Genomic DNA, 14677 nt, shown 5'->3' with positions numbered 1-14677 from the left:
GTTGAAATATGAGATTGAACAAAAAGAAAATTCTTTGGGCCGGGAGAATGATTGCAAAGAATTTCCGACAAGCCAACCCAAAAATTTGAAATTGATCTATGAAATTGCATATCTTATAGAGATTACAAATTGTAGTTGTGATTTTCATTAAAATTTTGCATGGAGAGGTTTTAGAAATACTATCAGTATTTGTTTTAATATTGTGTTTTACAGTGCCTCCTTTACCTCTAACCATTTTTATAACCAATTAACAGCAAATTATATATATCAGAGGTGTAATCAGTGGGCATATATATATAAAGGTAAGAAGTCAACTGTGTATTATTCAGCATGCATAAGACTGAAATTCAGTCCAGCTTTATTTGCAACCAGGTTGACTGAACGCATAAAGGTATATCATCTCAAACAAATTTGCCCACACAAGACCTATTGAAGGCAAAGGCTTTTGACTGTGAACTTTTTTATTAAATGCTTAGATTAAAAACAAATTAATTTAATGCTAAAAAATCATCTTTTCTGTGGACAACAATGATAAAATTCTTAGTTACATACCAGAAAAAACTGGAACGTAATGCTCTATAATGGTAAGCAGTGTGCTGCACACATGAAACCCAAACTATGTCAGCTGACAGTGATGTGGCACAGGTTTCGCTAATAACTTGGATAGGCACAGGTGATGTGAACAGTACAACATTGGGTCACAGGTATGACATACATCTGGGATATAGAGAGGTTATTGTCCTGGGGTTGGTGTTCACACAGTAATGTAGACTAGAATAACTGAATATGTTGATCTACGTGCTGTGTATATAATAGTTTTCAAACCAGTGCCGAAGACCCAAGTCTATGTTTTATAGAAAAACTTTAGCCTGAAAACAGGTCTAAATTTTAAGACCCAAAAATTAGTCAATTTTACCAAGAGAAACTAGAAGTAAACAATTTAAACAAATTATTGTGCTAGCTAATACTTTAGAGCAACTCAATCTTTATTTTATCCAAGTGGACTGCTGAGAATTTATCTCAAACTGAATAGACTAATCTTTTGATCTTAGAGTTTACTTAGAGTTTACTTAAAAGCCAAAGTTCTTTTGTGAAATTGGACCCTGGAAGAAAAACATTTGATGTTTTATCTGTCTCCGTAGATCATATTTTTTTGTTGGAGAAGTAAGACGATAGGGTGGTTGTTAGGTTTAAATAATTCATCTTTTGTGTTCATTTTTAAAGAGGTAACAACTGTTCATTTTGGCCAAAAAACGGATTTTCCTGGGATAAACGACAATTTTCCCATACCAACCAATGGTTAATAAATCCATTCCAACGTTCAAAGTTAGTCCATACTTTTTCTTCATTGTGGTTTTTTTGTAATAATCTCTTAAGAAATAATTACAAAGGGTAGACATCTGTAGAGGTATCATGGTCCAATGGCAAGCACAGATTCCAGAATAATTGCAATTACTGCCATTTTGGTGGTAAAATATAACTTAATATATATTTCTAAAAGTTGCTTACAAGGTATTTATTGTGAAATATGAATGTCATGTGAAGACTAGTTATCCCTTTAACTTCAAAATCTTTTATGCAGTCAGAAATATCTAAACATGCTTTTTAGGTTAAAATCAAATCAAGATACTTTTTATATGCAATTAGACATTGCAAAACAAAAGCATATAGCTATCATTATTGAACAGAATGAAAAGGATCTCAGAAGACTTTATAAAAACTCATTCATTCAGATTACTTTAAAAATTATAAGTTTATCAAAGTATAAAACTACTTAAAGTTAGTACCTTGGTTATGAAAAGTACATACTATCATACTATGTTGGTATCACAGTTTGAAGTTTAGGAAGTTTAGAATTCTGGGCATCCAAAGGATTTAAATTGATCTGTTCTGATAGATGGTCTATATATCTATACAGTTTTTGCTGTTGGTGATTTTTAGACTTGTCTTATTGACAGTAGGAAAATAAAATGGTTGTGGCAGCTTGGAACTGTTTCATGATTCAAATTTTCAGGGCATGACTTTTTGTTTGGATGGATTTCTTCTTGTCAGTTTGGTCAGGTGCCAAGGCTGGTAATTCCAGTGGCAGTTTTATAATGGCCATAAATAAGAAGACTGAATATTTTTTTTAGATTTTATGCCACCCTTCTTGTGAACATTGATTTAATATGCTGAATTGAAGCCACTCGGGCCATGGTCAATGGTGAGGCTTCAAAAAAATTATCAACTACAGTCTTCACTCTGTTTTGATTTCTAGAATCCATTCTCTCTGCTATTTGGTCCTTGAATTGTGATGGTCAACAGCGGTCAGCACATGTTGAGCCAAAAGTTCAAATTACAAAGCCTTTTGGGGTCAAATTATTGTATTGAGATTTAAAAAAATACTGAGAGGAGATATTAAAAATCATGTTGTTAGTAAAAGATGTTGATTTATAGCTGGAGTTGTTAATTTATATTTGATAAAATTAAGAAAAAAAATTAATGTTTATGTAGACTGGATGCCACCTGACCTAAACAAGATTTTGCCAAGATAACTACAAAAAACAAAAGTAAATCTAGTTTCAAATACTACTTTATTTGCTATTTACAAACTCATTACAATAAAATCTCTTCTGAACATCTAAACTGCTCTTCAAACCAGTTGGCATATACAAAAGTGCCATGAATCTCAATGAAGATTACAGCCATTAACTATGCGCATGTAAAAGGCACCAACTGGCAAAATATTTGTGATGAATTTCAATCCTTGTGCAGCCATGCATATAGTTGTAAGGAAGTAGCAGATGCATGCTCACTACCGTGACTAGTACCCAGTATTTAATACTGTGCTAATTTCACACATTCCGTCTACCTAAACTTAAACAGTACAATATGTTATATGATCTAAAAATTTACAGTTTTTCTATTGCATGTACTGAACAAGTGTACGTGCAGTCCATCCTCCTGGATTATGTGAGGGACCTAAAACTGTGACTACCTAATAATGCATATTCTATCTTGATCATGACAGCGTACTGTCTAACATGTCATAAACAATAAGGCACAAAACTCATCATATACAACTTGGAATGAATATGATTAAAAAACTTGTTCACCTCCTACAGCATTTGGTATATAAGAATTCTATGTAACTAAAACAAAAAAGACTACTGCAGAGTGATAACTCAATGCATTGCATTCAACAAAAAGTGAATACATTTGTATATGTTTTCATATTCAGTTGCCTTGTGTGCTTATGATTATTGAAGACTGCCAAAAATAATATTTAAATAGACAAGACTGGGTCAAAAAACCATCCATAACTGCATGTATAAATTCATACCATTATTATATAACCATATCAACTGTGTGTACATGTGTGGGCATGTGCATGGAAGTGTTTCTAAACACAAGTTCATTAATAAAGTAAAACATTCCCCCCTCCTCCAAATTCCCCGTGGCAACTTTCTAAAGCGCAATAAAAGCATACACAACTGCTGCCTTGTGAAAATATTTCCTCTTGAACTCTTCTATATATTGCTGCCCTGTTAAACAAAAAGCTGGGTCAGTAGGAATGCAATCCGTATTTACAACTGACTTTTAACAGAAACCATATGTTCACAACATTATCATATAAACTGCCATAATAATTCAGGCACATAATCTTATAAAAAATATACTTTTCAATATAACCACTTTTCTCATCAATCTAATATGGCATTCACGAGTTTTGTCCTTGGAGTAATGGCATATAACCTTTCTTGTGACACTGACAAACATTTTCTCCTCTTTTATACTTCAAGGTTGCAGGGTGAAGGTTTATCTATGGCATATTTATTTATTTGCAAGGAGTCACCTGTGACTCTTATTTTATCCAACAATTTGGTGTGATCACATTTCATTAGTATGAAGGGAGCTGCAGCTGGGCAATCTCCACCATGATAATGCCTAGTTGTTCTCTGGCACGTGTCCGTCATATGTGTAGCCTCCCTGTGTGAAAGAATTTAAAAGAAACATTATGAAATTGAAGATTGAAAAAAAATTAGATTAGTCAATCGTATCATTAGATTGTTAAAGACAGTACTCAGTATATGACTTAAATAAGATATTTAAGTATGGTATTAAATTTAGCTAAAGAGTACAAATTTCAAAACCAAACACTCCTTTTTAATACATAAAAACCTTTGTCATTACATTCCACTGTTTTCTGTAGTATCCTCGAACCAATCTCACCAGTAATGGTTTCGAGAAAAGTGGAAAACGTAGAAAAATAGATAATCAAACTACAAGATGCATATTTAACACAGTAAACAACCAATATCAGTGCACCTTTACTTTGAACAGTGCTCTAAATGTTGCCCAACCTTTCTGCTTACATAAACTTAGAACAACTGGTTTGAACCTACAATCGGTAGGTGCCAAAACACATCTTCATGCCGAAACCTGGAATTTCCATAGTTTAATCTTACCATAACATCATTCACTGCGTCCGTGAACTTGCAGAAAGGCGTTCTTTCTCCATACTTGCTGTAGAAGGTGACACGGGAATTGTGCTTGTGTCCTGTCCTCTCGTCAAAACACTGGCACATGTCAAAGGCAGGACAGTAGAGGTGAAGGCTCACAGCAGTGTCGGAGTGACTGGGGTTTTCTATGCGGTGTAGGCCAAGAGAATCTGTGGAAGAAAAATAAACAATGTTATTATAAACACACACTTATTGCAGCTCTCAAAAAATACAGCAAGAAACGAATAACAGAAATTCTGTACTAGCAGCAGGAAAAAATCCCTAAGTTCTAGAAAAAATGCACACACACACACACACACACACACACACACACACACACAAAAAAAAAAAAATCTGGATATATATATATATATATATAGTGCACTGTTTCCTTTACCAAACTAGAATAGCATAAGTATTTCTCAATTAACAAACAAGGCTAAAATATCAAGAAGAAAATACTTTAACCTAGAGTAATGTAAGAAGGTCATGTACTTTTAGATCTTTTGTTGATTTCTCCAAATACTTTGCAGAGCACCCACAGAGATCGTTCCAGAAATGCCAAGGACTTCAGAATGTGACCTGATGATGAAACGCTTTGTGCTTTCTTAGCAGTACTATCTGTACTATTCTCCACATTAAACATACAGATGAAAACAGATGGTAAAACTCCACCAGAAATAAAACTAGTCATCATTTATTCAGTTTATTACAGAGCTAACATTGAGTCAAATGAGAGTTTTAAAAAATTCAGAACGCATGCATTAACCTCTTTCTATATCGTCAAGGTGCCCTTCCCCTATCTCAGTGCTATTGATAATGATAACATCTTCACCTCTTTTCCAGGCACACAGACACTTCTGATGATCATATAAATTTGCAAAACTTTAATTTTATTTAAATATGAATCTTACTGGGTTTCTTCAACACAGTAGTTAAAAACTATTAAATTATTTGGTTCACGGATCATGTGTATGCATAATATATCTACTCCATAATGTCTTCTGCCATGAACTTTTTAAATGGAAATAAATATGGTAAGTACTTCAAACATAATGCCAACTGTTGCTGGAGAGATACTACCAAATACTGCTTATATCTCATTCATAAATTTCATTCAAATTAGATCTGATATGAAGATTGCATAGGCTTGTAATACTTTGTAATGTAAATTAGCACTTAAATTGTCAACCTTGAGGAATATTTATGAAACATGGGTATGAATTAAGTCATTTCTGTAATCACTTTACAACGTGACTAAGGAGTTCAATGACACTGAAGCATCAAATGTTGAGTGATCCACCCAGGCACAGGCTTGACAGAATAACCCTAATCAAAACATCTTATCCAGGTAACACAAAACTTCAGCCTTGTAAACATGTTTATATTGCCATCAAAGAATGAAAACAATCTCGTTTCAATAAGATAATTATGCAAAATAATTTTAAAAATTGATCCAATCCTGGTCTATTTAATTCACATGGGAGCTTGAAGACATTTTCATGATAGGATTGCGTTTTACTTTCATGTAATTGCTTTGCCAATTTCATAAAATAAAAGTAAGCTTCTGCAATAAGCAAAGAAAATGATTCATTGGTGTTTATCAGGGTCACTATTTGAAAAATTGACTCTTAAGTACATTGCTTGTAGGAATTATCAACTTTTTCATTAATCGGGAAAAAAATAACTGAATAAATAATGAAACAACCACTTCTGGTTTACTAAAAGAGCAAAAGAGTTTGTCTGCAAACTAATTAAAGGATCAGAGATGGGACACAGCCTCCATCTAACAGGCAACAAAACATTACTATACTCACCGTTTATGTAAGCTACTCCATTTTTCTTGTAAATATTTTCAGCTTTCTTGTGCATATGTTGTCCCTCTTCCTCAGGCCAGTCATACAAAGATTCCTTCAGCTGGCCATCTAATACCTTCATAAAGCAGTGGGCATCAGCATGTGAATGAATACTGCTTCCTTGGCCCTCTCCCCAACATAACACTATCAGGTTAAACTTGCCATTCCCACCGTCAGCTAAGTTACGGGTATACCTATGATTTATTAAAAGGTAAAATAAATCAATAAAAAGTGAATTGTAACTATTATACATTATATATTTGTCACTTTTCATTAAAAAAAAAACAAAAAAAAAAAAAAAAACAAGTGAATTAAAGTGATCTAATACAATACAAAGATAAAGTTTGCATAAGTAATAACATTTTTATTAAATAGAAAATGCTAACAAAATTACTTTAGTTTTAAAGAAAATAGCAAATGAATTTAATAATAAAAAAGGCAAAAACCAATTCCACAAAATGACGCTCAGATCAAAATAATGTTGTAAGTTAAAATACCTGTGTGGGTCAAATTTTGCAAATTTTTTCCATTCCGTTGGATTGCTTTTGTATAAACTCATCAGTGTGTGTACATAATCCACATTAACTCTATCTGAAGAAAACGCTTCATACAATCCTGCTATCAGGTCATCCAGTGTCTGTGGAATTTTTATGTTTTTGGATGCGACAAAATCCTCCATCTTCAAAGTTCGTACACTTACTACTTTTAAATTTAAGTCGATTCAAATTCTCGTTTTGAGCGATCTTATTGAAACTAGTGTTAAATACTGTAGATCTATATTTCCAAAGAGCAAAAGCACGTGTAGGAAAATTCCGACCAGTCCTTAGCGCGTTTTCTTAAGACTAGTCTATTCGTCACTGCATCCAGTATTTATGTTTACTTCGCAATCAAATGAACTTTACATCATCGGCAGGTCACTGGGGTTAAGGGTCAAAGATTGAGCAGTAATAAAATAAAGATTATTAGCAAGGAATGGATACAAACCTTTTTGAATTAAGTAGCTTTTACGTTGATCTAAATTGATTGCTCTTTATTTATCATTTCATTCATTATTGAAATGTATTTTTAAGTTGACTTGTAAATTAAAGAAATGGGTCCATTCAAAGTTTTAAAACAACTTTTACGTCACTTCCTGTCATCCATAGACAGATTTTTTTCTTAGGTTACTAGCATAATGATAAAAGCTGTATTAGTTTTCAATAACCACGGAAAACCGCGGGTTTCCAAATTCTACCAGCATTTCGTAAGTACTTCCAAGTTGCTACTATTGTCATTTTAAGTAGGATAATCATTAATGGTAAACGTCAATTTGTACTGTAGACAGCAAACGTCTTGCGAACACTTCCGAATTGGTCGGTGAACTGTGGTAGACTATAGTATATGGAAGTCGAAAGTGCACGATAAATTTGCATTAAGTAAACTAATTTTTGTGGTCATTGTAAGATATAAATCCAATTCGCATTCCAAAAAGTCCGATTTATTACTTGATTCTCTCTTTTAATACCTTTTCTCTGGGTGTTGACCTTGCACTTTTAAGTGGCATGATATTTGGATATTTACATGTAGTTTGAGAATATTTAAATTCTGGCAGCACCGGTGAATTTGCTGTGTCATGACATTATCATTGTGCTCTTTTTGATGTTTTATAGCCAGAGGACACACAACAGCAAATTATACGGGAGACCTTCCATTTAGTCTCGAAAAGAGATGACAATGTGTGCAATTTCCTGGAAGGAGGAACGTGAGTTGAAATTATCCTGTCAAAATATCCAACATACATGTACAGAACTTGAAGAAACAAGACACTTCCTCGTCTCTTGTTAATCAATCTTAGTGATATACTTATTATGCTTGCTGTTTTTGTCTTCTTTTATTTATCTTCCTGTAAAAACTGGAAATGCCAGTGTGTGAAATACTCTTCTTTTAATGTCTTAATTAATGCATAGAGCACAATTAAAAAGTACCCATTGGTGCACCTATTATATCTGACACTTCGCAGGCTTTTGACTAAATATTTCTTAAAGATTACCTGAAGACTAATAAAGTAGAAACATCATTATATAATAAATCATGCATACCAGCTCATTCAATGAGTTAAAATTTTCTCAAATATTAAATACCTCAGTTACCTGTGTGAAACAGTTTTATTCCTTAAGACTTGACCCAAAATTTTAGAAGTAATTTTCCTCTATAAGCTAGCAGTTCTTCCTGCTTAGAGAGGAAAGAACTGTAATTTGTTCAATGAAATATAATATGTCACCATTAAAGTAACACTAGGGAAAACTTCAGTAACAGTAAGTTGTTTGAGAAAGAAACTTGTAATTAGTTTTATACTTGGACAGTGGCTTGTGAGTTTCTTATACCCCAAAAACTTCACAGCATTCTTTTTTGTACAGTACTTGTTTAATTTTGTGTCCTATGTTATATTTGTATGTAAAGTACTTACTTTGATATTTTTCATTTGCTTTGTGAACAGCATGCTCATTAAAACATATACTGACTTTTATTTTTCAATTCAGGCGCTTGAACAGGTTTGTTTGGACTCCAGGTTGTGTTACTGCCCTCTTATGGTTGCACATAGATTCAGTTTCTAAATAGAAACAAAATAGGGCAATAGAATTTGAATTGGTTTTATTATGGAGTTTTGTTCTTAAAAATATACCATTGTTTGCTTTGGTTGTTAAGGAAAAAAAGAGGGATATTTCCAGAACTGCTTTCAGTTAATGTGTATTTGGACATGGTAATAGCTTATCTAGAAATAGTTCACTTTATTGTGGAACAATTGAATTATGACATTGAATTTGTGTGCCACTATTGGTCTGGCAAACCTATATGTGCTACAGAGGGCTTGCAGCATGGGTGGACTATGTACCTTATACAGTATTTGTATATACTTCACAATTCAATTCTTCAATGAAAGTGATAATTGCTTTGTAAAAGATCCCATATTATGATTATATTAGCATATTTATTGAAAATGAGCCCACTGAAATTACACTGAAAAAAATTTGGCTGAAATGCATTGCAAGTTGGTTTCCCTCTGTAACATCAGACATTAATTCCTTTATGTTAATTTTTTAAAAAGATTGACTATTTGTCTGCTTAAAATATGATTGAGCTGCAGATATGGTTTGGCCATTAGCTGTATGGTTGGAAGAAGATTTATTTGCCATACATTTAATCAAGTCATTAATCATTTCTGCATTGTTAGAACCTAATTCCAATCAATATGTCTTTCGATTGTTAACAAATACATTGTTAAACCTTCTTGCACAACCCTTGCTAATGAAAACATCCTAACCTTAAATGAGTTATACCTGTTTATTTGTTAATTTTTCAATATATTTATGAAGTTAAACACCAATGGATATTACAGAAGGTTTAATGTGGTTAAAGGTTGCACATCTCATAAAACTACTGTGTACATATTTCAGAGTTGTTTGATGTTTTGTTGAAGTTGTTTCATTAACATCTCTTTATTTATTTATTTATTTATTTATTTTCAAATTAATCCAATTTAATACTAACTGCATGATTTTCTTTAAACATTTTATTACCACTTCATATTTGCTGGTAGTGTAATTATAAAAAAAAGAAACAATAAAAATTATATCATATTTAAAGGTGAATTGCATTATAGATTTATGAAAAAAAAATTTCTGTTTCACACAGACATATATGTGTCAGCACAAACCCTGAAGATGCATTGTTTGTAAATTCCATGCTTCTTCCCAGTTAACCAAATAAAAGATTTGTTGCACTTCTTTGCTCTGTACTCGTTTCTGTCAAGTATGGACAAAGCTCTTGATTAGAATTTACTTCCAAAGCTATGTGATGATTTGCTGCAAATAGATATTGATTTATATTTTAATGCAATATTTATATGTGTAACTGTTAATGTGGTGCATTTGACATTGGTGATTGTCCTCATCATGAAGTTCAAAAATCTTTCTCTGAGAACTTGAATTTTATTTGTCATATTTAAACATAATATTTAATTTTAATTTTTTTTCTTCCAGTTGTACACTAGACATCTGAGCTGATGAGTAATTTGTTGACTTTATAATTTATTAAGGGTGATTTTAAAGGCAGTCATTTGAATAAAAAAATTGTTTGGATGGAGAAGAAATGACTTCAACACTCAAACCATTTGTTTAGTGCATGCAATAAAGAATGACTAGATCAGTGAGTCCAACTCATCATAAAAGTGTTTAAAAGACATATCATAATACAATCAGTTCAGATGTCTTAATACAACTTAAAATCAATCACAAGGAGTTTTGAATAATTCTGTTACTCACTAATTATATTTCTAAATATGTTTTTGTTTGTTCTTTCAGTTTAATTGGAGGTTCTGATTACCGGTTAATTTACAGGCATTATGCTACTCTATACTTCGTATTCTGTGTGGACTCCTCAGAAAGTGAATTAGGAATTCTTGACCTGATTCAGGTAAGAGATTAGATATGAACCAATATTTTAGGCACATGCTTTTCTGCTAAAAGCCAAGATAATATAAATGAGATGAATAGAAAAAGAAAAACTTGAACAAGACGGGGATTTTATTGATTGTCTTCGCTGGGCCACGATATATCAAATGAAAGATGATTTTATCATTAAATTCAGTACACACATCTTTACAAATAATGTACTTTTTTTCCAGGTATTTGTGGAAACCTTAGACAAATGTTTTGAAAATGTTTGTGAATTAGATTTGATATTCCACGTAGACAAGGTAGGTGGTATGGCACAAGCTGAAAGAATGTAATACCCCCCCCCCCCCCCCAAAAAAAAAAAAAAAAAAGTTGTGGGAACATGCTAGGCTCTTTAGAAACAATTTGATTTTTCTACTGTCATTATACAAGAAGCAATGAAAAACATTTTACAAAAAGGTCTTAATAGTTATTTATTTTTGGCTTAAGATGCCATTGTTTTATTTAACTGTAACTGTTTAAGATAACTTTGAAATCAACTTAGATGAGTTCCTCAGCTACTGAAATTGTAGAATTGGCACAAAGATGTGTTTGAAGAAATGGATATAGAGGTAATTTATTATTATTTGATATGTTAATGTGCTGAATCCATGAACTGCTATTTTCAGGTGCACTACATTTTACAAGAAATGGTAATGGGGGGAATGGTTCTAGAAACAAATATGACAGAAATACTAACAAGGATAGAGGAACAAAGTAAAATTGAAAAATCTGAGGTATTTATTGTATTGCTTATTTTCTTTGTAACGTAAGAAACATGATTGTTCACTTTACAAAAGTAAGCATTTTTTGTATTTTATATAATGAATTTTTAAGGATTTTGGGGCATGTTATGTAGAGCAGTTTTTGATGTTAAGTGTTACTTTGAAAACTTACTTTTGATAAAGTAGAAAAGTTTCACTTGCAATTAAAGTTGCTTTGATTTATTACTTTTATAAACTTTGACTTATGAACTTTTTAAGTGTAAACTGCTGTATCAAACATATTATTTCTCAAAAATTACTTTAAATGTTTAATTGATATAAACAGCATTAATTGCATGTGAATGTTCTTCCTTTTCATAGAATAACCTATTCAGAATATTTGAACTGTAGCTAGGTAAATCGATGTGTTTCTGGTTTAAAAACCAATGTGATTGATATATTTTAGTAGTAAAAATAGTAATTTTGCAGTGTTGTGTTAAGACCATGGACCAATATGGACTCAAAATAATTGTCCTACTGAAAATTAGCTTTCCTGTTTAGCATAGACAGAATCAATAGTTTGACAGTAGAAATGTTTGTGAGCTCCAAAGTGGTGTATGAGCTAGGTGATTCTATCAAACAAGGTGCTTGTTGAGCTCTGTGGAACAAGTGCTTTATAAGTAATTTCATTGCACCTTGCAGCAATTGTTGATAAAGTCACCTAAATTGTAATCCAGCTTACTTGGATTTAAATGTCATTGCCATTTTTTTTACTTTTCTTTTTTGTTATTGTTACACTCTTTGTTTTGCCTACTTTGATAGGATCATAGGACTTTGACAGATCATTGACTTAAAAGCTTCTTGGAACATTTTCAAAGAAATGATAATATGTTGTTTTTTTTTATAATGAAAATTTAATAGATATGGGGTTTCAATATAAGTCAGTGTTTTAGAAATAAAAGAAATGCAAAGACTGCATTAATATATTGAAAAAAAATACACTTTGGTTTAGATTGGTCTGTTTTAGTAATATTATAAGGTTTCACACAGCACATCAGTGTGTTGAGAAATATAATACACACTGGTGTATTTTGCATCAATATTTTATCATAAGCCTGTATCAACTTTTACATGTTTGTATTTCTGTTCTTGCAGGCTGGCATAGCAGGTGCTCCTGGCAGAGCTATATCAGCAGTCAAAGAAATGAACTTACCACAGAAAATCAAGGATATCAAACTGCCAGATCTCCCATCAATAGGATCCCTCAAGTTCTAGTGTGGAACTGTTCATAGTCCATGGTCTGATCCCATGGGACTGTTTAACTAGTTTGGTTAGGGATATATCACATCAGGTGGTATACTTTAGAAAACGGCTGTATCTGTACATATTGAGAGGTCCTAACATGCAATTACAGCATTGGAGGGTTTACTCTCTTTTACAAGTTTACTACCCATTTGAGCAAAAATAGATTACTCGGAGCTTGGTATATAGGTGACTCTCATGTTATAGCCAGACTATTTATTTTGTCAGTCTTTTGAAATTTTCAGGTACATCTGTATAACTTGAGTATACCACTTGGTTAGAAAAGTTTGGTTGGTAGACATTAGGAAAACTAGTTGTCTGGAGAGTATGAGAAAGAAAATTCCTATCTTGAACTATCTGCTTAGGTTACACAGAGTGGGCTCTGCCCTTACTCTATGATGATTTTGCACTAAAAGAAAAACTTTGTAAGAAATGATCCTTGAATTATGAAAGCCCCCTTGAACTCCTGGGTGTTAAGTAGAAGCATTTAGTGTGGCAGAAATTGGCTTTTTTTCAGTGAATATTTATCATTCCAGTGATGTGTATAGTTAAAGACTTAGTTCATACCACATGATATTTTAAAATTGGCTTGTGCTGAATCTTGTTACAATTTCTGTTGTAAAACATTGCTAGTAACCAATATACAGAAAGGTCATATTTAATGTAATTCAAACATTTTCTGGGCCATAAAACAATATAAATAATAATGCACACATGTAAGTATAAGTTGTTATTTTGAATACAAGAGAGCTGGCCTTTTATGTATATCAAATTGATTTCTTGCAGAAAGCTCCCCCCCCCCCCCCCCCCCAATAAAGAAAATGTTTTGTTCTGTAGATGTTGAAGAAGCTGTATTTTCTTCTTTGATAGTTCTGTTGAAACTTTGGCAAGGAGGAGCAATGAATTATTTATTTACATTTTGTAACAAATATATAACTGCAATGAATGTGTACATCAAAAGGGTGATTGGTAGAGAGTGGTTGAAGATATATGATTACTCATATCAGTATAAATATGATGATAACTATGCCAATAATAAATATATTTTAAAACATTTATACGACGTTGCCATGTTTTAAACGGGTATTTTGAAATAGGTCGTTCCACAAAATATTGTCACAGCATAATTTTGACTTGCCCCATCACTTTCGTTGTTTTAAACTGTAATGCACTCCAATATAAAAATAAATCAACAGTAATTAAAATGGTATAAAACAGCTATGCTAATGTTACTCAAAAGTGTGTACGTCTCTGACGTGTCTCAAATCCTAACTCTCATCAGCAATGACTGCGCTTTAAACTGTAAAGAAGAATGTTACTTAAGGCCCAACAAACGCAATGGTCACACCACAACTAAACTTATAGTTCGGACGGAAACTGTGCTTACAGCGAAGATCCATGTGAAGATAAATTACGAGATGAATACCAAGATAACTGAGATACACCGTACCTGTACACCCAGAGGGAAATAAGACAGCATCATGATTTTATAGCCTGCAATCTTTATTCATCACATCCACCATTTCGCTATAAGACATTGCTCTTTTAGTAGGCGACGCGAAAACAGCACCTTCCTTCTTTACAGTTCCTTTCTTTCCTTCTTGTGTTCGTACACATTAATATTGTGGCATCTTGGTTTAAATATTTGGTCATAAAAGCTTAAGGGGGAAGGCTAGAGGTAAAATGTTCGATTTGGTAAGGCCTAAAAAAACTTATCGCATGTGAGCTGAAAGGCATTATAATAAAAAGCATTGTAGCAATTTAACCGTTGATTTGCAGTTCACGTAAAATTCTTTTATCATACAACATTAGCCACGAGTGTATTATGTATGTGTTTGAACCCATCGAGAAGAAAAATAGAT

At 32.5% G+C, this 14677-nt stretch overlaps 2 protein-coding genes across 3 annotated transcripts; one reads left to right on the top strand and one right to left on the bottom strand.

Annotated features, from left to right (window-relative positions):
* Positions 1-2554: 2554 nt before the first annotated feature.
* Positions 2555-7241, bottom strand: LOC106153182 (cysteine dioxygenase type 1). The gene is made up of 4 exons (XM_013527017.3): positions 6835-7241; positions 6299-6531; positions 4449-4651; positions 2555-3969 (listed from the first exon to the last, which is right to left on the bottom strand). The coding sequence occupies exons 1-4, from the start codon at positions 7014-7016 to the stop codon at positions 3928-3930; spliced, it is 660 nt and encodes a 219-aa protein (XP_013382471.1). The 5' UTR covers positions 7017-7241; the 3' UTR covers positions 2555-3927.
* A 178-nt stretch (positions 7242-7419) lies between these two features.
* Positions 7420-13873, top strand: LOC106153181 (AP-3 complex subunit sigma-1). Of its 2 annotated transcripts, XM_013527015.2 has the most exons (7): positions 7420-7580; positions 7987-8078; positions 8857-8868; positions 10678-10789; positions 11001-11072; positions 11439-11546; positions 12669-13873. In XM_013527015.2, exons 1-7 carry the CDS (start codon positions 7512-7514, stop codon positions 12786-12788), a joined length of 585 nt encoding a protein of 194 aa, XP_013382469.1. In that variant the 5' UTR covers positions 7420-7511; the 3' UTR covers positions 12789-13873. The 2 variants fall into 2 exon arrangements, with proteins under 2 accessions (XP_013382469.1, XP_013382470.1); XM_013527016.2 differs by lacking the exon at positions 8857-8868.
* The last annotated feature ends 804 nt before the right edge of the window (positions 13874-14677 follow it).

This window comes from Lingula anatina, chromosome 2, assembly GCF_051362555.1.
Source record: "Lingula anatina isolate TDL-2025a chromosome 2, LinAna3.0, whole genome shotgun sequence".
Lineage (NCBI taxonomy): Eukaryota > Metazoa > Brachiopoda > Lingulata > Lingulida > Lingulidae > Lingula > Lingula anatina.
The sequence above is the reverse complement of the archived record's forward strand: the minus strand, read 5'-3'. Positions and strand labels throughout refer to the sequence as shown.